At 41.3% G+C, this 22612-nt stretch overlaps 2 protein-coding genes across 2 annotated transcripts; one reads left to right on the forward strand and one right to left on the reverse strand.

Annotated features, from left to right (window-relative positions):
* Positions 1-2380: 2380 nt before the first annotated feature.
* CMPK2 (cytidine/uridine monophosphate kinase 2) lies at positions 2381-8111 on the reverse strand. The gene is made up of 5 exons (XM_082049303.1): positions 7591-8111; positions 7351-7465; positions 6363-6564; positions 4968-5201; positions 2381-4132 (listed from the first exon to the last, which is right to left on the reverse strand). The coding sequence occupies exons 1-5, from the start codon at positions 7720-7722 to the stop codon at positions 4012-4014; spliced, it is 804 nt and encodes a 267-aa protein (XP_081905429.1). The 5' UTR covers positions 7723-8111; the 3' UTR covers positions 2381-4011.
* Positions 8112-13161: 5050 nt separating this feature from the next.
* On the forward strand, positions 13162-21814 carry RSAD2 (radical S-adenosyl methionine domain containing 2). Its single transcript, XM_082049271.1, has 6 exons — positions 13162-13754; positions 13959-14120; positions 14409-14638; positions 15935-16084; positions 17890-17922; positions 18462-21814. Exons 1-6 carry the CDS (start codon positions 13412-13414, stop codon positions 18624-18626), a joined length of 1083 nt encoding a protein of 360 aa, XP_081905397.1. The 5' UTR covers positions 13162-13411; the 3' UTR covers positions 18627-21814.
* The last annotated feature ends 798 nt before the right edge of the window (positions 21815-22612 follow it).

Below are 22612 nucleotides of genomic sequence, written 5' to 3' on the forward strand. Positions count from 1 at the left end.
GGGTCCTCCTTCTTGCCCTTTTTGAAGACTGGAGTGACATTTGCTTTCCTCCAGTCCTCGGGCACCTCTCCCGTTTCCCAAGACTTGGCAAAGATGATGGAGAGCAGTCTAGCTATGACTTCAGCCAGCTCCCTCAGCACCCACAGGTGCATCTCATCTGGACCCATGGATTTATGGATGTCCAGACTATTTAATTACTCCCTAACCCAGTCCTCATCGACTAAAGCAAACTCCTCCATTGACCTGGCTTCATCCGGGGTCTCAGGGGTACAGGGCTCCCCAGGACAGCCTCCGGCAGAGTAGACAGAGACAAAGAAGGCATTCAGTAATTCTGCCTTCTCTGTATCTTCTGCCACCAGGGCACCCACCCCATTCATCAGTGGGTCTACATTTTCTCTGGTGTTAGTTTTATCTGCTATGTATTTGAAAAAGCTTTTTGCTGCCCTTGACCCCTTTCACCAGGTTTAATTCTAAGGAGGCCTTGGCTATCCTAGCTGCCTTCCTACATCCTCTAACAGCAGCCTTATATTCCTCCCAGGTGGCCAGCCCCTGTTTCCATGACCTGTTGTTTCTTCTACATTACATCTAAATAATACATCCAAATTAACATTTCAGCTGGTATCAGATACGGGCTTTTGAATCATTCCTCCTGAGCACCCCTCCTCACCAGCCTTTGCTTTTCATCACTGAACAGTCCTGGCATCTGTGAACTGGACTCCATCCAGACAAAGCTAAATAAAAAAATCTGGTGTGTACACTTACTGCACTACGGAGAGACCAGTCCACGCAACCAGATTAGACATGGTTTGAAATAAAATGCCTGAAATACATGTAGGGCACACACAGAGTCCTCTGCACCAGCTCCTCTGTGCTACAGATCTGCCTCACTTATCCAGGCCCCCTGCTAATATAGGCAGAGCCCAAAGAGGCTGCACTGCTGCTTTCTAACCCTCTCACTGTTTAAATGGGGGAATAGTGCCATTTTAGGCACCATATGGTACCCCTGCAGGCCTCCAGCTGCCACTCTGCAGATCAACAGCTCAACCAAATGTCTCGTGTCATATCTGGCAGCCCCATGCAGACATCTCGGATACCTTAGGGAGACTAACTGGCTGTGGATGTCTATGTTTAGGCAATTGAATACCATTTTATGTGAGTATCTATTCCCTCTAGAACAAAAAAAAATGGCAGCAAATGTGATTTTAAAAAAGAGAAAAAAATGTGCTAAAAATACTATGCTGAGAATAAAATACAATCAATAAAATAAAATAAAATCGAATAAAATATCTTGTAACATTTTCATTTAAACTCTTGACAAATTTTCAAAAATAACTAAAAAGTACAAACAGTTTAATTCAGGCAGATTAAAGTATTGTTTTGTACTTCAGGAAACACCCAAACTTCACAAACAATGCTTATTGTTCAGTAAGGACCGGATTAACTGACTTTAACAGAATTATTAAGAAGCTTGATATTAAATTTCTGTGTCTGTGATTTACTAATCCAACCTCCCATATGCTCTGAGGACTGTAGTACCAGTATCTTTGCAGGATCACATCCCAAAGCTAGGTCTGTACCAGTAAATCAGTAAATAGTCAAATTACTAAATTTACTTGGGTAGTAACAAAAGAAACATGCTTTGGCATGTCCTCTGCCCTGAGGATGACTAAGAGGGAGCAGCCTTTGCCTGTGCTAAGCAAACATCTGGCCTCCAAGGTGGATGACCACAGGTAAGGAAGGATGCTCCAGGGGCTGACCGTGCTCAGGACTGGGTGGCAGAGGGTGGTGCCCACAGGCCAGCACTGTGTCACGGCCACACTCCAAAGATGTAGGAAAACATTTTTATCTACCAAGGCATAGCCTAAGTTTGTGCATCTGTGCGGAATTGTTTGGAGTTTAAGGTCTTTCAAGCACTGAAACAGAAATCCTGACCTCTCGTGGCCATCAGCGTGCCCAGCAAAGCAGTTTATCACACAAAGTGGGTGATGCTCTTGCTGGGTGTGCGATGGTCAGTGTTCCTGTACTTCTGCTGCTCCTCGCCCAGACCTGCCTGCATTTCAGCAGCCAGTGAGAAACCTCTGCATTTGCTATAAATGTAAATTAAAGTAATAATGCAGCCTTTTCAGACACCGTGGACAAAAATGTGGCAGAAATGCCACAGAAATGGGAAGTATCTGAATGATTATGCACATTAACATCTTCCATGTGAAGCACAACTTCTTGCAGATCTCTAATTCTAACAAATACATGAGAAAGGGACATGAGGGTTTGCTCATCCTTGCTTTGCTGTTCTGTCTAAGCAGCTTTGGGTTAAAAACAAAAACAAACCAAACAAAAAACAAAACCAAAAACAAACAAACAAACAAAAAAACAAGGACTATAAGTATATACTTCATGTGTGTAATACATATACCGATTAGCTATAGGAACTGCAGTAGTGAATACATTTTTATTTACAGATTCATTCATAATTTCATTTTTTTAACACAGGAAAGTAAGCAAAAGTAGTATTTGAAATAAAATTTACATTTTAGTTACATTCTTTCTGGATCTGCAGATCATTTCTGACCCCACAAAGGCTTATCCATATGTTTAGTTTTAAACTTAGGAGTAACAATAGAGAAACTACATAAAAATCAGCCTTTGCAGAGCTGAAGTCTTGATGGTAGCCTGCTTTCACATTCAGTATGTGCAAAAACCCAGATGAGAAAGAAAAGGTGAAGTGAAAAGGTACAATAATTCCCATTGCTCAGATTCTCTGCATTTTTCCATTTCACATCTCTCAAAAGAACACAAATTCACATTAACAATGCTATTAATAGCATATAGAAAATGTTTCATAGAAAAATATTTTAGCAATTACTTATCAAATTCTTTTTAATTTCGGGTTCTTCTCAGGTCTCTGTTTCTAAGATGTCAGCATTCTCCTGTTTCCCTCTGAAATGAATTGGTATACATTTGCATATGTTGATAGGCTTGGACTTTATTCCCTAGAGGCCTAGATGCTCACTGGCCCTCATTTACAACACGTGTTTTGCAGGATGCCCATCACAGCAGCAGCTGCTCACCCTCTACTCCAGTAAACAGCACTGGGCCACTGGATTCTCTGTTCCTCAATGTTATGACCATTTTATTGTTTTACTGCTGGATGACATTTCAGCCTCTCCTTGGGCACTAATGCTCCAGCTGCAGTCCAGGGTGGCAATGAGGAATGATTCATACAGACGCAGACAGACACAGACACACACACACACACAAAGTCCTTGTTAGCAGCAAGAGCAGAGCCAGGCGGAGCTGAGCAGAACAGTTCTCAATTTATAGGGCTACTGACCTGGACCTAGACTAAGAGGTTAGACAGGATGTTTTTTCAATAATTGTTATTCCAAACACACCACACTCATCTTGTGACTGTTTTCAGTCACATTTCCATACATATCTTGTGGGCCGCGTTCTGACCCACTCATTCACACACCCAGGCCCAACATTCACATATTATACATATGGGGGCAGTTTTCTGGCCTGAGATATCATTCTCACTGGCCTGGGCTATCACTCCTTACACTCATAAAAAACATATTTCTGTATAACCTGTCCAAGGCTACTTAGCTGGAACCGCACATCCTGCTATTCCCACAGTCTAGTGAATTCTGGTGAACAACAGATGCGGGAGCAGGTTCTCCTGGTGATTAAGGTGCAACATGACAGTTTCTTGAAATGTCACCATGTCAGAGAGCACTCCGGGGTACCTCGCACATGACCGTAGTATGCTTGTGGCTTTGCTAAGAATGTTGAATAACATGAGTATTATTTTGCCTTATACAGAGAAGTATGGTAGGCAATGGTGAAACAGATGACCTGCACAGATTACTATCGACAGAAGAAAGAGAAGATCCTTCTGTGAGGTAAAACACATCACAGTGCATTTTCAGGTACCAAAACCAGAGGGGCAACAAAAAGTATCTTGTAAGTGCACTAAAAAGTTTTTCAAGTGCTATTACACAGAAGCTGCTTTCACAAAGCACAGTGTTTTTTAATTAGTTGTAGCACTGTCTTGAGAACCTCTTCCTTGGAGGGGCTGGCATCAACCTCTTGGCACACAGGATTCACCATCCTTCTGTACGACTCTTCAACTCTATTTAAATATAAAACAAATGAAACTAGAAATTGCAGGGATATGAAATGGCATTATCCATCAGTCTCGGGAGAAAGTGTTTACAGAGACAAAGGAAAAAACATGATATGAAGCTAAGAATGAAATCTACTGCAAAGAGCAATAAGCTATTAGTAGCTATTATAATATGAACCTCGAAGCACATAGTTTCCTTGACACTGATTCCCAGAGCTCTATCCTTATTCACATGGCATGGCATTGAGGTATTTGTTTATATACAGCTTAGCATGCGATAGTCTGGTATAGCAGTACAGTGGACAGCCGCCTTGTAACACCCGAGTTAATTTATTCAGAGCCCACTAAGGTGTCTCTGAACCGTATGGCAACGCGCTGTGTAAGTGTGCCCACCGAGTGATCTCAGCTTTGAGTCACAGGATTGCAGAGTTGACACATCATTCAGCACTTTGTTCTGGTCAGCTTTGATAAATGGATAAGCACCAGGATGAAAACCCCCTTGCTTAAGACTATAAGCCTTCTCATAATGCAGAACTCTCCCACATTTAGTCTACGAGGATGTGGATGAGAATGCAAATATAATTTTCTCTGTTCCCACAAGAGTTAATAATGCCAAACATTGAGGCCACAAATTTTGAGATGAATAAAGCAAGGTTCAGAATGTTCTCGCATCCAGGTGGGCATAATTAACAAGTAAAAATAACCAAAGGATTTCTGATGGGAACAAGAAGTAACAGAATTAAAGCATGAAAGATTCTAAAATGACAGCATGTTCCCTTCGCTCACTGATCCCACAGGCACCAAGATTGCCTCCATGTTCTTATTTCTGATTAAAGTGTACCTTTGGCGAAACAAGCTGTTAGCTTCCAGCTCAGCTTCCTCCTTTGTTTTCTCCAGCCCTCGACACTGAAGTCTACGGACTCGCTCCTCAGGATCAACAGTCAGGAGAAGAACAAGATCGGGTTTAAGCAGATCTTCAGGCCACTGGTACACCTCATCATGAGCTGGTGGAAGATCCTGCACTTTCCCATTTACTTCAGTGGCAATTGTGTAGGCAGCTGTACTGTGCCAGTATCTTTCAGGAAAGTACAGAATGGAGAAGGAAAATTTAAAGAGGAGACTAATTTTTCAGTAATATAGGAGATGGGTGTCAATATAATGATAAGTGCAACAATGATGATATAGGTGACACTGACTTTGAATGGAAATGTAAAGAACAATTCTGTGCCACCCATTATTTCTTAACGGAGCAATAACATTCAATGCAAAATTCAGAATTACTGTGAATTGTAAATTAAAACATATGGCAGAAGCGATATATTAGGCAAAGAGTTTTCCAGATACTCCTATCAAAAGAAAGTCTTCTTATACAATGAGAAGTCAGAAAAAGAATTACATTACAAGTCAAAATCCACTACTCTCTTTTTTGTGGTTGCCATCCTACTTCATGCAGCAGATTTGGTAGAGAACATGAGGCCTCCAACCACGTGTGAACAAAGACAGACTTTATTAACAGTTATGCATTTCACTTGCATTTAACATTCCCACCACTATCAGCCGCTGTGTTTTATATGTTTCAGTGTTTTTGAGGCTGGTTAAAAATGTCAGTCAAACATATCCAAACTTTTGTATATCTGTGTTGTGAGGGGATGGTTACCGTACCTCTACTGAAACAGGCCAGGAGTTTCAAAATGTATCTAGACTTTCTTAATTAAGAGTAATACTGAAAGCTGCCTATGCAGTTAATGGAAACAAGAAATAACATAGAAAAATAAATAAATAAATAATTTTTTTAAAAGTGGGAAGTATATTCCTGGCTTTACCGCCTCAAAGGGTAAATCTACCTCAAATTCAATCACTCTAATTCACCTGCATCTCAGACCCTATGCTGATCAGCAGCCCTCATTCTCCTCAGGTTTGTCACGGAGCCCCGCTTTGGCTCAGGCTGCAAAGTCCATACCTCCACTATTCCTAACTGTATATATGACGTATTGTAAGGCCAGTTACAAGTGTTATACTGACAGAAATCCCCCACCTGACTGTTATCACAAGTATTATTCTTTAGATTTAATATTGATCTGACTACCAGTGAAGTATCATTTTAAATAAATAAATAAATAAATAAACATAACAAAACAAACAAACAAACCGGATACTATAATTGACAACTTCTGCTTGTAACACTGAACAACTGTATGATGGCACTGACAAAAGAGGACTTCTTAAATATACAAACCTGTCTATGATCACAGGTGCCCGAGTGGATGCTTCTGCTATTTCTGAAGCAAGAATGTAGTTGCCTGCAGCATAAAATGCTCTTTTTATGGGTGCTGGCTGATCATCAAATACTGTCCTCCACTGACTGATGCAAGGTGGTGGAGACCTTAGCAAAACGGCATTCAGGGTGTCCTTAACAGCCTGGGTTATAGTGGTTTTGCCTGCATTTCATTTACAGAAGGAAACGTGTTATGTCACATACCAGATTCAACTGGGTTTTAAAAACTGAAAAATGCTCTTATCTGTTCACTTGGAGCACATGTTCTGACACCTGACTATCTAACTTGAATATATTAAGATAAGGTTTTCAGTGGAAAAGGATTACGAGTCTGGTTTGAGGAATTATTACTTTGTACTCTCAGGCCCTTCCATCCCTCCCTCTTGCCAGCTTTGTCTCCACTCTTTCAAATGCATTAAATGCATGTTTGTTTCTCTATATATCCATTTTGAATACTTTTCTAGGTCACAATTCATGTGGATGTTGCTACGTTGTCACCCAATATTTTCTTTTTAGAGGACTTTTTAAGTTCTCTTTAACAGAAAATACAGAAAACAAAGTTATTCAGAGGCAACTAATATTTCTCTGAGACAAACTGCTGTCAGTTCCCCGGACTACCATTATTTTAGTTCATTTATTTGAAAACTCTCCAGTAAAACTATGTTTCATCATCTGCACAAGAAATGTAATTTGCAGTACTCCACTCTTTTTATTCTTTAATCTACATGGATAAAGAATTCATCCACTGAAAGAAAATTAGCATAGATCGTTTGATCTTTTACAAGCAAGAGAAGACAGACTGCTATTTATAATTACTAATTCTTTCAAATCTGTCACAGGTTTCCAGGGTTTTTTGTACTTTTAAGCCTTACACCTGGCTGAAAGCCATAGCAGTCGCTCTTTCCAACAATTTCTCATCTGTGGTTCTTCAACCACACATTGCTCTTACCTGTGGCATCCAGCCCTTCAAAAACTACGACGGGAAAACCTCCCTTCTTCTGGTGCTCAGGACAGTCCTCCAGCAGGTCGAGTACTGCCCTGGCCTCCGGGATCCACGCCGCGCACTGCAAGGACAGATGTCAGTCACCCTTCACACCCGCCCGCCGCACCGGCTGCCTCCGTACCGCACCGCCCTGCGCAGCTGGAGGAGCCAGTGCCCGCCCCCCCCACCAGCCCCCCGGCCGCTCACCTCCCGCAGGCGGTCGCGGACGGCGGGGGCGGCGGGCGGTAGGGCGCGGCGGAGGAGCGGGGGGCCCCGCGGGCCCGAGGGGCAGCGGAGGGTCTGGGGGCTCGGCGGCCCCGGGGGGCAGCGCCGCAGCATCGCTGCCGAGAGCCGCGCCGGCTGCAGCGCGGAGCGGCGGGCAACGGCGGGGCCAGCGGGAAACGAAACCTGCCCGGCTGGCCGGGAAAGCGCCTGGCTACGGGGAGTGCTGCTGCTCGGGGGAGGGTTTTCTGCCTCCTCCCTCCCGCTTTAGTGGCACTGAAGTGAACGGGCTTGGTCCCTGCGGGAAATGGTCCTGCGCATGGACGGTCTGGAAAGTGAAAGTGAAAAATAAGGTCTTGGACTCGGGATCGGCTCTGCCTGCTCCCTTTCTGTTTCCCCGTTCCGCTCCGCAAAAAAAAAAAAAAAAGGGTCACGTTCCCACAGACTCCTGTGGTTGAATCCTGGCAGGTCTCCAAAAAAAGACGTGCAAATGCACTCTGCTCCTGCAGACTGGCCCAAAGAGACAAGCAAGTCCTAAACGAAACTGAACTGGTTTGCTGTGTTGCAGTGCCCAAGTAGCACTGAGCTGCGAGGGCATATTGGTAACTTAACCCCACTAGTCTGTTACTCAGTGCCTTGATAACAAGATGAGTGGAGTCAAATAATTTGGGAAGTAAAACAGACTTTTACAAGCCTGCAGTGTTTGCATAACTTTGTGATGGCCAATTTCAGCTTTCATCAGCTCGGAGGCAGGAACCAGAAACACTGCAAATAGCTGTAACAGTTAGGTTCATGTCAGCTGCTCTGAGTAATGTTGCCCAAAATGTTTGAGTTTTCAAAATATGTAACTTGAAATGTAGAAGAACCTGCACCTCTGCAGAATCCTATTTGTCCCTTTCTATGATCAGATGACTGCTACTCAGAGATATCTAAAGTTAAGCTTCTGATGCATCTTCTGAAAATATGTATTCGACAAGCAAGTACACTGAGAAACCCAATGTCTTCCTCTGGTCAGCTCAAGCATGCTGCACAAATATATTTCATTTAGCATATCTGCAGGGAGAGGGAGCAGGGAGAGGGAGCAGCTGGTAGGCAGCATCGGTTAGCTAGAGAGCAGCTATATTAGTTGGAATCTGCCCATGCTGAGGAAGCTGGTGGAAGACTGGGCCACAGCGGGAACTGGGAACACAGCTTTGGAGGCTCTTTAGGACAGTCTCAGGAGCAGATACCAAAACTAGTTTTTTCAGGTGCAACATGCACCTTTTCATACCTAAGAACTCCTGCATCATGCCACATCACTCAAACACATGGCTATGGCTGCTGGGTGTGGATACCAAAAGCACCAGGGTAAAACATGGCTCATTATACAAGAAGCCAATAGAGGGTGATTTTAAGAACCTAATAATATGCACTACTGAGTCAAACTAGTGGCTCTTCTCACCCAATATTTTGTCTGGCAGAACGACATGCTGTGCATAAGCCTGGCTTATCCATGATCCAGTTTCCTAGTCCTCATGCTCCTCCACCATGCAGTCACCAAGTTAGGAATGTTACATCCTCATCTCTTCATTTTAGTACCTATTTATGGACGCTTGCTCATGCATCTGTCTAAATCCCTTCTTGACTCCGTGATATGGTCTACCTCCACAAACCCCCATGGTCTTAAATTCCACAGCAATGCACCCATTGCTTAAAACCAATGTTCTTTTATAAGTCTTAAACTCATATCCTGCTTGTTTCAACAAGTGCCTCTTCTAATAATATTACTGACTTTGGTGAGTAACAGTTCAACATTCAGTTTATTTATCACCTCCATGGTTTTGTAAAGCTCAGTCAGCTTTATCATGCCAGAAATGAGAGCCCCTGTCTCTTTTAAAGCAGATGCTTCATCCCCATGATAATTTAGATGCAGAGATAACTTCTTTAATGCTGTGAGGTCCTGCCTAGACGTTGAAACCCGAACTGTACCACTAGTCAAGGTATGGCTACATGTACAGAGGTTTTACAGAGCAGCAAAATAATGCCATCTGCCATGTTCTCAATACCTTTCTGGATGATACTAAGCTTTTTGTTGACTTTTTTTTTGCTGCTGTCTCCCACAGAGCCATTGATTTCAGAGGGGTAGCAACAGTGACTCCAAGATCTCTTTCCTGAGATGTAAGTGCCATTACTGTGCTCAGCATTAGGTATACGAGGTTTCGATTATTCTTCTCTGTGTGCATTTCCCTACTTTTATCTACACTGAAGCTTATCTGCCACGTTTCTGTTAACTCATTTTGTTTTAGGTCCAATTGACTTGCAGCCAAGTTTGTCTTCAAACTGCTTAAAAAGCTAGCCGTGTTCCTCACTGACCTGTCTGGCTCCTTCTCTTCTGTTTTTTTCTGTTTTTCTGATGACAATGTTGCCTTTGCCCTCCCTGCTGACTAAATGGAAAGAGCTTACTTTCGTTTTTCCTTTTCCCCTCCCACTGCCTCGATATAACCTTGTTTACAAGCTTTTCTGAGTCACATTAGTGGTGCTTCATTTCTCATTTCCTACTTTCCCTGGCAAGATAGCATTTGACTGGAACTGCTAACCAGCCACACTGGAAAAAAGCAATCTCTTTATTTAAATAAATAAAAATACATTATTTAGATGAATAATGTATCACTGTTTTAAAGCTTTGCTTTCCTAGCAACTAGGGAGCACAACAGCATTATCCATGTTTATCCAGTTGGATTCTTCCATGCTAGTTGTGTAACTCTGTACCATCCAGTGCACCAGTAATCCCATTATTCAATCATTTCTGAAAAATTATATTTAAAAGGTTTTTTGGTGCAGATTTGCAGAACTGAAACATTTTGAGTATTGGGACTCCACCATGCCACTGTAAGATGACTTCTCTAGGAAAGAAAGGGAAGGAATCAGACCTCCTACTGCTTTAAAGAACATCATATTTTCCAAATTTCTTCTAGAAGGCTCCAGGACAGAAAATTTCATTTCAGTTCTTGCTTGCAACATTTCTTGTAGATTCAAAGCTAGCATATTAAAAGGAACATTTGTGGCTTTTTGTAGGTCTCAGCATAAAGCATGTGAGCTAGAACAGTTTGGGAAATAAAATACAAATGTCTTGTTGCTGCTAGGACTTGTACATCTGTAGGGGCATATCCCAGTCTAGGTTTACTTTGTGGGTCTTAAAAGTAATGCAGAGAGTAACATCTGAAAAAATACTTAGTTGAGGCAAAAAGTAGAGCTTTTATAAGTGCCATTTTGTAAGAAAGCATAGATAAAACTGCAGAGAACAGGAAGTCTTGAGTAAGCTTGAGTGTTAGGTTCTCTGGATGTTTTGTTCCTTGAAACAAAGATCTTCCCTTTAAAAAAAATCAGTTCAAAAATGGTAATGTTTTTGTTTACTGAGTCACTTAGCAACACTCTTCTGACATACTCTTGGAGTGTTTGTGTATCAGATATAAGTCTTGTGTTGAGAGAATTCGGTAATCTTCAATTATTTTTTACTGATTTTGGAAATTAAATATTTTTAACTTCATTTTCCTATCCACTTGAGGCACTAGGCAATGAGCTCAGGGCTGAGGCTGCAATTGTTCTGGATCACTGTGCCAGCTTCAGTGGGTCTTCTGCAATGCTGGAGAAGTTTCTGAGACAAGGTGAGCTAAATGATAATTTGTTACCTGTACTCAGATGTCTGTGCAAACCTATATGCAGAGATTGTGAGCTTGGTGGCATACATATCTGTATATATATATATATGTACACACACATGTACATAATCAGGTACAACACAGAATATTTATTGAGATGCACAATTTGAAGTGTTATGATTGTCTTTAAGATCTTGTGCTTACCACAAGTATTCTTAGTAAAAGTTTTTCATCTCAAAGGAAGGAGAAAGGCTGTGGTCCCTATATCTGCATTGACTCAACTTGACATGAACAAAATACAGGAATGAGGTGAGAAAGGAATTTGAACTGGGGCCAGAGAAGATATGAAATGGGATAGAGTTCCTAACATGAAGCAGAAGGGATGTACAGAGCAAAGAGGGAAATAGAGCATACCAGACTTCTCCAAATTAATTGAAACACTGCAACAACCAAGGAGCAACTTCAATGTCAGTTTTCAGTCTAAACTTGAATTTTCTTGCCTTCCTCCTTTCACAATTCCATTTTCAAGTTTGTAATCAACAAACACTTTACTTTATTAAAAAGACCTACTTTCATCCTTAAACTTATGTAAACCTCAAGGAACTGGAAGAACACATGGATAATTCTCTGCTGACAAGCTCTGACGCAGTTTTGGAAAGGCTTGGGAACGGGGATGTTTCCCATCATGCTGCAGCGAGAAGCCTCCCATCCTGCCTGACTGGCATGAATCTGTTCCAGCAAGAAACACCTGATAGAGTTAACAATAAATACTGGCTGAAGGGGAAAACCTGAAGCTCTGTTATTTACTGATCCAGACATTACTGTGCCAGTAGATTACCTCCAGGAAAGTGAAGGAAAGGTGATGGGATTTAAGGCTAGTAAATGACAGTACTAATTAACATAAAAGAAAGACTTTTTATTCACAAGTAAGTTTTATTTTCCATTAAAATTTGCAAACAGGATGAAGCTAGTTCTCCTATCCCCTTTTCAAGGAAAACAAACCAAACCAAACCAAACCAAAACCACAAAGAAGACAATGTGAAAGCAAGATTGTCCTGCTACATTAGCAGTTCTGGCAGGTCAATGGAAGTGAGTGAAACTCCAATTTAAGCCTGCGACAGCCAACATGCTGTTGGTAGGTGTTGAGGTCTGAGTATGGCTCTGTACCTTGGCAGAAGTGATGACACTAAACTGTCCATTCCAGAATGAGGACAGACTGACTGAAGGCAGTGTGAGGTTGAAAAGCTGTGGAGGACCTACGTGGTGTGTCTAGATGACTGGAGGACTGCAGATGGCAACCGGTGCTGTGATGGAGCTGCTCTTCCCCAGCAATAGCTGTTGTGGCACCAAGGAACTGAGGAATATGGGAACTGGCAGTTTGGTCCCAGTCTCTCCTGGTATTACCATGAGGGGACAGCCATCTGCCCCGCCAATGTGTCACCTCAGGCAGCTGCCAATTTTTCCTGCTGTTAAAGCTAACTCTATATTAAACTTGGTGAATATCGGATGAATAGCCAGCTTTGCTTGAGGTGCCTTAGGCAGTATTTTAGGCCAATAATTAAAAAACTGTCAATTAGTTTCTTTTCATGAATCTGAAGTCATCAGGCTCCCTAACTTGGAATGCTCTGCAATGCAAACCTGCTTAAACTTACAAGAGCTCATGGCTGTCTCTGAGAAGTTTGCAGTGGAGTTACAAAAGCTCAGCTTTTCCCCCGCTTCATGAGTCCTCAGGTGCTAGAGGTGCTCGAACCTGGAGATGACCAAACCAGTAACTTGCTCCGGGCAGCCCGCGGCTTCGGGACGGCCCTGCAGGGCCGAGAGGCGGGTCGGGGGTGGGGGTAGTGGGGGGGGCCGGGAGAATAGGAACAGTGAACCAGCGCCCGTGGCTCGGTGCCAAGTTTCTGTTCTGCGAGAAAGGAAAACGAAACCGTGCGCTTCCCCGCGCCCCGGCGGGCCGGAAGGGGACGGTGCGGGGGTTGGGGAGGGTGGACTGCCGCACTCTTAAGAGCGGAGTGCTGGGCGCTTCGGTGCAGCTTGAGAGCCGAATCGAGCAGAGCAGAGCAGAGCCGGGGTGAATCCAGCCTAGTCGAACCGAGCCCAGCCAGGTTGAGCCTAGTCGAACCGAGTCTAGTCCAGTCGAAGCGAGCCGAACCAGATCGAGCCGAGCCATGTCCCTGGGCGCGCTGTGCCGCCTGCCGCTGGCGGTGGCGCGGGCGTTGCTGGCCGCGCTGTGCGGGCAGCTGGGTGCGCTGTGCTGGAACCTGGCGCCCCTCTCCCTGTCCCTGTCCCTGCCCCTGCCTGGCTGGCGGCGGGTCTCGGGCCCCCGGCCCACCACTCCGGCGGGCATGCGGCGGGAGCGGGACGACTGGTCCCCGACGCCCACCAGCGTCAATTACCACTTCACCCGGCAGTGCAACTACAAGTGCGGCTTCTGCTTCCACACGGCCAAAAACTCCTTCGTGCTGCCCTTGGAGGAGGCCAAGAGGGGGCTGGCGATGCTGAAGGAGGCGGGTAAGCCCGGGGGGTCTGCTGGTGGGAGCTGGGGCGGGGGGATGCGCCGCGGCCACGTCCCAGCAGGACCAAGTGACGCCGGAGAAGTTCTCCCTGTAGCTGCACGGCCGGGCTCCCTCTTCATATCGCTTCAGTCGGGCACGGACAGGGAGCGAGGAACGGGCAGGCAGAGGGTCCCAGCATTTTTCTTTGGTCCTTTTCTAGGAATGGAGAAAATAAATTTCTCAGGAGGAGAACCCTTTCTTCAGGACAGAGGCGAATTTGTAGGCAAACTGGTCCAGTTTTGCAAGCAAGAGTTGAAGCTACCAAGTGTCAGCATTGTTAGTAACGGCAGCCTGATTAGAGAACGGTGGTTCAAGAAGTATGGTAAGGAAAAACTCAAGCACTGGGGGGGTTTGGGAGCCTCTTCAGGGCAGCCTCACCAAAGATGGTTTTCAGTGCAAGTGGGAGATGGTTTGTTAGTAGTCCATTTTCCATAAGGTTACATCAAACATAAATACCAAGGAGACACTGTTAATTATGTTGTGAACACATGCAGTTTGTACTATTGCCTCTTTGGTATAATAGTATAATAAAGTTATAGCTCAGACTGTCTCCCTAGTGCTGGAGACACACACACAAAATGCATGTTTAACTTTAAAAACTTGTTTTCAGGTGAATATTTAGACATTCTGGCAATTTCATGTGATAGTTTTGATGAGGATGTCAACGCTTTAATTGGCCGTGGTCAAGGAAAGAAGAGCCATGTGGAAAATCTGCATAAACTGAGACAGTGGTGTCGAGAGTATGCTGTTGCTTTCAAAATAAATTCAGTGATCAACAGATTTAATGTTGAGGAAGATATGAATGAGCAGATCAAGGCACTTAACCCCATGCGCTGGAAGGTAAGAAAATAGCGTATATTACAGGTTTCCTGTTCAGGGAAAAGTAACGATGAAGTGAAGTCCTGCAGTCATCTGAACCTCTAATGATCTCAGTCGGATCTCCAGCTCCAGCTTGGGCTGGTGTTAGTGGGCTTCTTGCCAGTGTTACATGGTGTTGAGACAGTTTCTGTCTCTTTCTGCACTTAAGTAGAGCTCAATATGTCAAGAATCTTTTTTTGTTGTTGTGATATTTATACGAAATTACTATTTCAGCATATGCAAGTCCAGTTTTTTATATTAAAAATAAGACAGAAGGTCTTTAACTTTTGAAAACATGTCATGGTGTTGAGAAAAGGAGAAAACGTTAGTGTACAATGATACATTAGAGTTAATATATCTTTAGCAATATTTAAGTGTACACTAGACATCAATGTTCTGTTAGATTATTAGTAGTTAGTGTGTATATATTATATTTTCTGCTAGAAGTGTATTAAACACATTATGTTATCAGTTTGAAAATAGATAAAGATAATATGACTTATAAATATGGAAGAACTAGTTGAATAATTTATCATTATTTGCTTCATGGAAATTGGTATACACACATGATTTTCCAGAAAAAAACCCCAAACCACTTTAAGTGGTCCTACTAAAGGAGTGTAAGGAAAATATGACATACACGTTAACATTTTATCAAGCTTCCTGTCTTACTTTCTTACTGGGGTTACACACCATGTTGATGGCAAAGGCACCTTTTTTCCTTCAAAGTCTGTTCTGAATGTAGTTGAGGACTTTGCCTTTAGAAGGCGGCTGTTAAGTAGACTATCACATTTTGTTTCTGAGGAGGCTTCCATAGCTTTTCTGTGATCATCTGAAGCTAGTTCAACTTACAGTCACCAATCAGGTTAAAATCTTTAAGAATAAAGATTGACTTGATAGTCTGCGTTGTACATAGTACTTACTGGCTTTTATAATACAGCCATACTATTTGAGGTTCAATCAAAAGTTTATTTAATTTTTGATTATTTGTCCCCTTATTAAGACCAGAACAGTTAAGATTTCTACGGAAACCAGGCCAGGAACCATGACTGTGTAATTACATTTAGAACTATGTAATGTTAATTTGCTAAAAATAAATCTGTACTCTGCCCCTCATATAGTACTCGCTTATCACAATTTGTGTCAGTGCAGCTCCACTGACTTAAAAATTAAAGACATTTCTACTGAGGCAACTGAAGGTTTTTGTCACGGTGACCATCTCCTATCCTCAAGGCAAGTGAAAACATAAAATCTTAACAAGGTGCCTTCTGTTTTCAGGTGTTCCAATGCCTGCTCATCGAAGGGGAGAACAGTGGTGAGGATGCCCTGAGAGAAGCGGAGAAATTTGTTATCAGTGATGAAGACTTTGAACGATTCCTGGATCGCCACAAAGATGTCTCCTGTTTGGTACCAGAATCTAACCAGAAGGTAAAATCAAAACTGACCTTTTGTAACTTTATTTTGAAATAAAGTTGGAAAGATGGAAAAGAATTAGAAGCTTTCATGGCAATTAACACTTTTACTATTACTTGGCTTAGAAGAGGTACAGTACAACTTGCTCAGTTATGGTGGAAGCCAAGGTTTAAAATTTTATTTAAGGCTTTTTATTGAGCAAAAAATTATTAATAGAAGAGCAAAAACTCTTTGATCCCAATCCTGTGGAAATCAGCAGGAGTCCTCTCTCAGCATTGTGGGGCCTCTGCTCAGAGAGATGGATCTATAAAGTATCACCAAAGAAATAGGAGAAACTGAGTTTTCCACAGCTGAGTGGTGAGCTCTAAAAAATAATTAAGCCCTTTATAACGGAATAGCTCTTCCCCACTAGGGCACAAGATGCTGAAAAGGTTGTATGTTAATGTAAACACTTTATAGTCCAAGTGCAGTTTTCTAATAGAGATTCACCACGATGTTACACTATGGAAGTGTTATTGATGAATATATAGTAAAGATATCATCCTAGTCACCATTATATTGGGTATTGAGGAACAAAACTAGTATTTTTGCCTGACATGTTACTAGGTACTCCCTTACACAATAAATTCACATTTTTAACATTGTCTGTCCAAACTCCTTTGGACTGCACATTCAGGCTCTTTATTCACAAGAAGAGTCCTTGCACTACTGCAAAGCCCAGCAGTTAACGTGATGAGCTTCCATCGAGCTTATGTTAACTGCAGTAAAATGCCTAAGAGTGGAGTTCGGGATCTTTTGTAAGATGCCTACAGACCCTATACATGGTATGAGGAGAGTTAGGAGACTCACTGTTAAGAAAATTCATTCACTGAGTGAGGAGATATTGAGTTGAACCAAATTCAAGAATGCCTTAAATTTCCCATCGCACCTTCCTTTTTCTCCCCACAGATCAATACTCTCAATTTACAGTTTATTTTTCAATGTATAGAGAGCTCAAGTGAGGAGGCTGGACTGCCTCTACTATGAAGACATAGAAATGCAGTCTAAGTCATTTGGTGGGAGAGAGCACTCATCAGTGAAGGTGTTTAGATGAGAATCCAGGACAGTTTCTACATTTTTCCATGTAAGAAGTCCTAGAAAAAAAGAGTATACTTCCCTTAGTAGGTTTGGTTCTAGAAGACTCTTTCTGATTTCTGTTAAATCTGTGTGAAAGATGAGCATCAAATTGATCAAACAGATTTCCCATTGTACACAGCAGAAAGCTCCAGGTACTCAGAGAATTTTAGGGGTGGTCATGCAGGAGGTACCCAGTTAGCTGAGCAAATGACTTATTTCAGCTGTTGGCCTATTTCCTGGTGCAGACCTGAGAGCTTTTTGACCTGACAGATTACCTTTGAGCTATGAGAACACCTTTGTCCACTGTGATAGTTAAACATCTGAGCTTAAATAGTGAAGTAATTTGTTTGGAAAATGACACAATCATTTTAGTATGCAAAATAGTGTAAGTTCTGCTGATGTAGAAATTAATAGAAAATTAGGATATTATTTAAGACACCTTTATCCATTTGGGTACCCACCTTTCATTTAGGCATTTGAGAGATCATATTCAAAGAATTATTGGCTTATTGATGCATTAAGTCATGCTAGTAATCTTGTCGTTCATTTCTATGAATTTGATCCAAGCTCACTGAAATAGTGGGAGGATACTACCTGTTTCAGTGATTTGGATCAGGCTTTGAATGAATAGTTGTTTTGTTTTTCATTACAATGGAATTTTGGTTTGTATATTAATTTAGTTTTTTTCTTTCGATCTATTACAGATGAGGGATTCATACCTCATTCTGGATGAATACGTAAGTCTTTGTCTGATACTTGGTATTTCTCTGCTAATATATGTATGTCTGCAACAGTTACAACCAAATCAATTTACTGTGCATTCTATAAATTAATTTTAAAATTTAGTACAAGGAAGGTATGTATTTTTTTCCCATTAAACATATTGAGAACTTTAAGTATGACCTAAGGAGGTGTTGCCATCAGGTTACATGCATGATCATCACATCTTGAATCTTCAAGTGTAGATGTATATCTGTGCAGCACATCTTTGCTGCTTTTCTTTAAATTAGAGAACTTGTCCTGAAAGCTAAGTTGCAAAGAGCCTACTTAGTTTACATGTAACTGAAGAACAAACACAAATCTTTGGGAATTATGGTACGACATTGTTCCTGCTAACATTTATCAGCGTGTCTGTGAGCTTCCTTCTAAGGACTACAGTGAAACGTTCACACAGTTACAGAGGCTTTTGTGGGATTGCAGCACAACTTGTTAATTCTGGAGAAAAATTAAGCTTTTAGAAACTGACTTTCTAACATCTTATCTATTGATTTTCCAGATGCGTTTTCTAAACTGTAGAAATGGACGGAAAGAGCCTTCCAAGTCTATCCTAGATGTTGGTATAGAAGCAGCTATTAAATTCAGTGGATTTGATGAGAAGATGTTCCTAAAAAGAGGAGGAAAGTATGTGTGGAGTAAAGCAGACATGAAACTGGACTGGTAACTCAATATACTGAGTTAGGGCAGGTGCATTATGTAAAGAAAATGGGTGTGTACATATGCATGTGTATATATGTATGTATATATGTAATGCTTTTAACTACACTTGGTATATTATACAGATCAATGTTCAGTGTAACTCTGTATGTGAAGGTATTAAATGTTTTTAGAATGTGGATTATGTTCTTATCTATGGTTTCATTGAACATTACCAAGTACATTCAGAACTTTCATATAAATAGCTCTTTGAAATTGACTTTCTAGTCTGTTGTATGATGGACTTGAGGGCAAACCATTAAGCTAATGTCACATATGAAATGGTTTTAAGATAAGTGTGCATGCCAGAAAACAAACCGAAAACCACCACAATCTCTTAATTCGTTGTAAACAGCTGTTATGACTGATAAGTAGAAACGCTTAAGAGAGAATGTTTTCTGCCCCGTTCATGTAGAAAGGTGGGTTGCAGTTCCTCACTAGATCACAAGAGGGCCAACTGGCAGGGCTCTGGAAGCAGCCCTCACCTTTTTCAGGGTAAGAAAGGGTCAGAATCTAGGAATCATTACCTGTAATATTGTATTTAAAAGGAAATCACGATGAAAAGATTGGCCTTTTCACTCTTTGAGACTTAACCATAAAAGCAGCTGTTGTTCTTCTCCCTTCCTTTCATATACACACACGATATTTGCAAAGATGTTCGAGGATGTAATTTTCTGTGAAAATGGATTTTTACTGAAGAAAGAATATTGTATTTTTCCTAAAACATACATGTATATTTTACCCAATGACAAGCAACTGCTTATTTCACATTGGCAATGACCTTAGTTCTAACAAATATTTACACTGAAAACAATGTTTGCATTTTATTCTTAACTTCCTCTTTTTTTTTTCCTTTTATTTGCAAACATTGATTTATTATGTTTAACACTCTTTTCTCTCCCCATACAAACAGTTCTGATGAAGGTTCCTAATGAAATTAATTAATACTATGTAGCACACCTAATATGTATCTTCTGTTGCTTACTGGCTGTATTATTTGCATGCTTTTTATTTTGCTAGGCCATGGAATTACAAATTTCATATATCGTGTAACCTTGTTTTAAAGGTTGCTTGACTCAGTATTCATTCTTACTTGCTCATTACAAACATGCAGGTATTAAGTGAAGCTAATCGTGTTTTGTGATAGCTGTCTTTGATTAAGAGCTGGCAGAATCAACATAGAGAAATGTCAAAAACCCCTGCAAAACCAAAAATCCAATATGTTGCCCTTGTTCTTGGTTTTCTGGCAATTTTTATGGGTTTATAATTGCAATTTTCCAAATTTAACTAGTCCTACCCGAAAGCTCTGTATGAAGGGCATGGGGATAAGCATCGCACAGAGCATAAGTGAACTGGCACTACTCATTCTTACTGTCCATTGAACTCTATGCCTGGACTGTGCCACATGTGTAAATATTTACAGCAGTTGGGAGCCAGCATGCATTAAATGTACCAACCAGAGAAAATTACACCTTTTTTCTTTTTTCTTATAATACTATTTGAGTCTTTTAAAGAGATTTTCAAGAGAAATGTTTTGCATTCTCCCAATGCATCTTCAAAGTTGAGGGGGAAAGTGCATAAGTAGGAGCTGCTCCTTCTGAATAAAGGAAGGTACACCTCTGAATACACTGTGAAAATGTTTCCATTTATAATTGTTTCCATTTCTACTTTTACTATCCTAACTGTAAATATACTGTCTCAGTGGTGCTCTTTTGTCTCTTTGTATCTTTCTCTTTGCAATCATAACACTTCCTAGCCACTTAAATTTCAGTATTTTTTTTCTTGCATTAATACTGAGTGACATTTAAAATGTGGCCCACGGATATTAACCCCGCAGTCTTTTGGCAGCTGTTGCGCTGACCTCCGTTGGAGTTCTGCCTGAGTAGCAACTATGGGCCGTGCAAATTTATGTAACTGCAGGGTTTGACTTCCTCTGCGTTCCCATTGTTCAAATGTTAAATCTAGCCTCTTCCTCAGCATCTATGCTGCATGACAGAAAAGAAGCATTTTCCTTTGTTGCTGGCTCAAATCCCAGTATGGGGAAAGATTTAGTGCATCAATGTACCGCTAAATCTACCAGCTTGCTGCTTCTGCAGAAAATGCCAGCTGTGTTGCAGCACGCAGATGTGAGGTGCACAAACTCCCATTCAGATCCAGAAATCCTGACATTCTTTGCTTTGCATTTTTCTCTGTAAATGGCTGTTCTTGTGCAGCCAGACATCCTCTGTGCCTACGGAAGAAGCTGCAGGATAAACAAACTGGGTCTGAAAATGTGAAACTTCAGTAAATGATGTAAAGACAGTGAAGATGGCTTTGATCAGAAGGTGCTAAGTTCTAATATTCTCAAAATCTTAAGGATTTTATATCACCTCTTGCTACCATACGTAATTAAGAAAGTTTCTGCTCTGATACTCTTTCCCAAAGGAAATGCCAGTTGTGTACATTAGACATGAATAATTTGTCTTAACACAGTTTGATAGACAATTGTTGAAGTTATAGAGTACTATTGGTCATTTTATATGCACAACTCATTTTTGTGTAAAATCTCATGTTTTTGGGGCTATAGCTTTATTAACCTATTTTATTTTCTTTAATCTATAAACACAGTTCACGTTTGATCAAAAATGGACTTCAGGCTTTCATTCTATAGTTGGGCCTAACTTTCAGCATGGATCTATAAAAATAATACTGAATTCAATAGAACTACTCCCAGGCTTAGAAATTACATGCACATTGGGACCCTGAAGAGCAAGGATTTAAATTTAAGTCCTGTAAACACAGATATGCTTAATTGTATTTTCATGTGTAATCTCATAATATTGCAGTTAAGCACTTGTTAAAGATGCTGAACTGGGAAGGAACTTACACTGTATTTTAGTAGCATTATGCAGCTGTTCATATATGTAAAATTTGCAGAGAATGAACATTTGGGAGAACAAGTTACTTTAGTTAAAATCATCATGAATATACCATGGGTAATGAATAAAACTGTAATTTAAGATGCATTTTAAGATGCTCTCTTTTTCAGTATGAAGGATTCTTGGTATATTTGAATGTTATAAATGGCGAATTTTTATACGATGCTGTCACATAATTAGTGCTAAATATTCCACATAAGTATGTTGCACATTTCAATAAATGTTTCTATTTTCTTAAGTTTGCCTGTAATTATCATTATTTTTTTAATATAACCAAGAACCATAATAGCAGAATGCGTGACCTCATTCACAAAAGATCTGTAATTCTGGATGTAGTCTGTATTTAGCACAGGGGGCTGCTTGCATGGTGCCAAGGGCAGCATCAAGGCAAAAATGGAGAACAATAGTGGTGATTCTCCTTGTGATGAAAAGCATTTGTTACATGCTTGTGTGGACTGGGCTGTGCTGGGAGAAGACAGTTAAAACACCTTGTGCTGTTCAGATGACAGCCATGACAAAAGACACAACTGTCCATCAATATCTGAGCTGAAAAAAAAAAAATATATATTCTGTTATAATAAATAAGAGACAAATGTTAGTCAATTTAGAGGAGTAAAGACAAGTGGCTTCTCAAGCTTATTTCCTGTCTTCAGGCTTCAGTATAAATTGTTGTATTAGGCAACCCGAAATGGAGTTTTTCGCAGTAATTGGCTGTGTATGTGGGGAAGCTTAGCTTTCCCGCCACCCTTGCCTTTGCCAGATTTTTTCTTGCATATTCCTGAAGAGCGCAGGTGCCACGGAGCTGAATTGCACGGAGATGCTTTCTGGCTCCTGCCTCCCTGACCCCACGACCCCCGTGAGGTGCCCCCCGGGACTGCTGTGTTGTGTCACCCCTGCTGCGGCTCCGGCAAGGGGTGTAAACTCCGTTTTGCTAAATCAACCAGACAGCTCCTATTAATCTCTCCAGCTCGGTGTTTTTCCTTTTGTGCCTCCGTGCATTACAGAAGAAAGCCGGTTGTTGCTCCATACATAAACC

Source organism: Streptopelia decaocto (genome assembly GCF_964273445.1).
Source record: "Streptopelia decaocto genome assembly, chromosome: 3".
NCBI classification, from domain to species: domain Eukaryota; kingdom Metazoa; phylum Chordata; class Aves; order Columbiformes; family Columbidae; genus Streptopelia; species Streptopelia decaocto.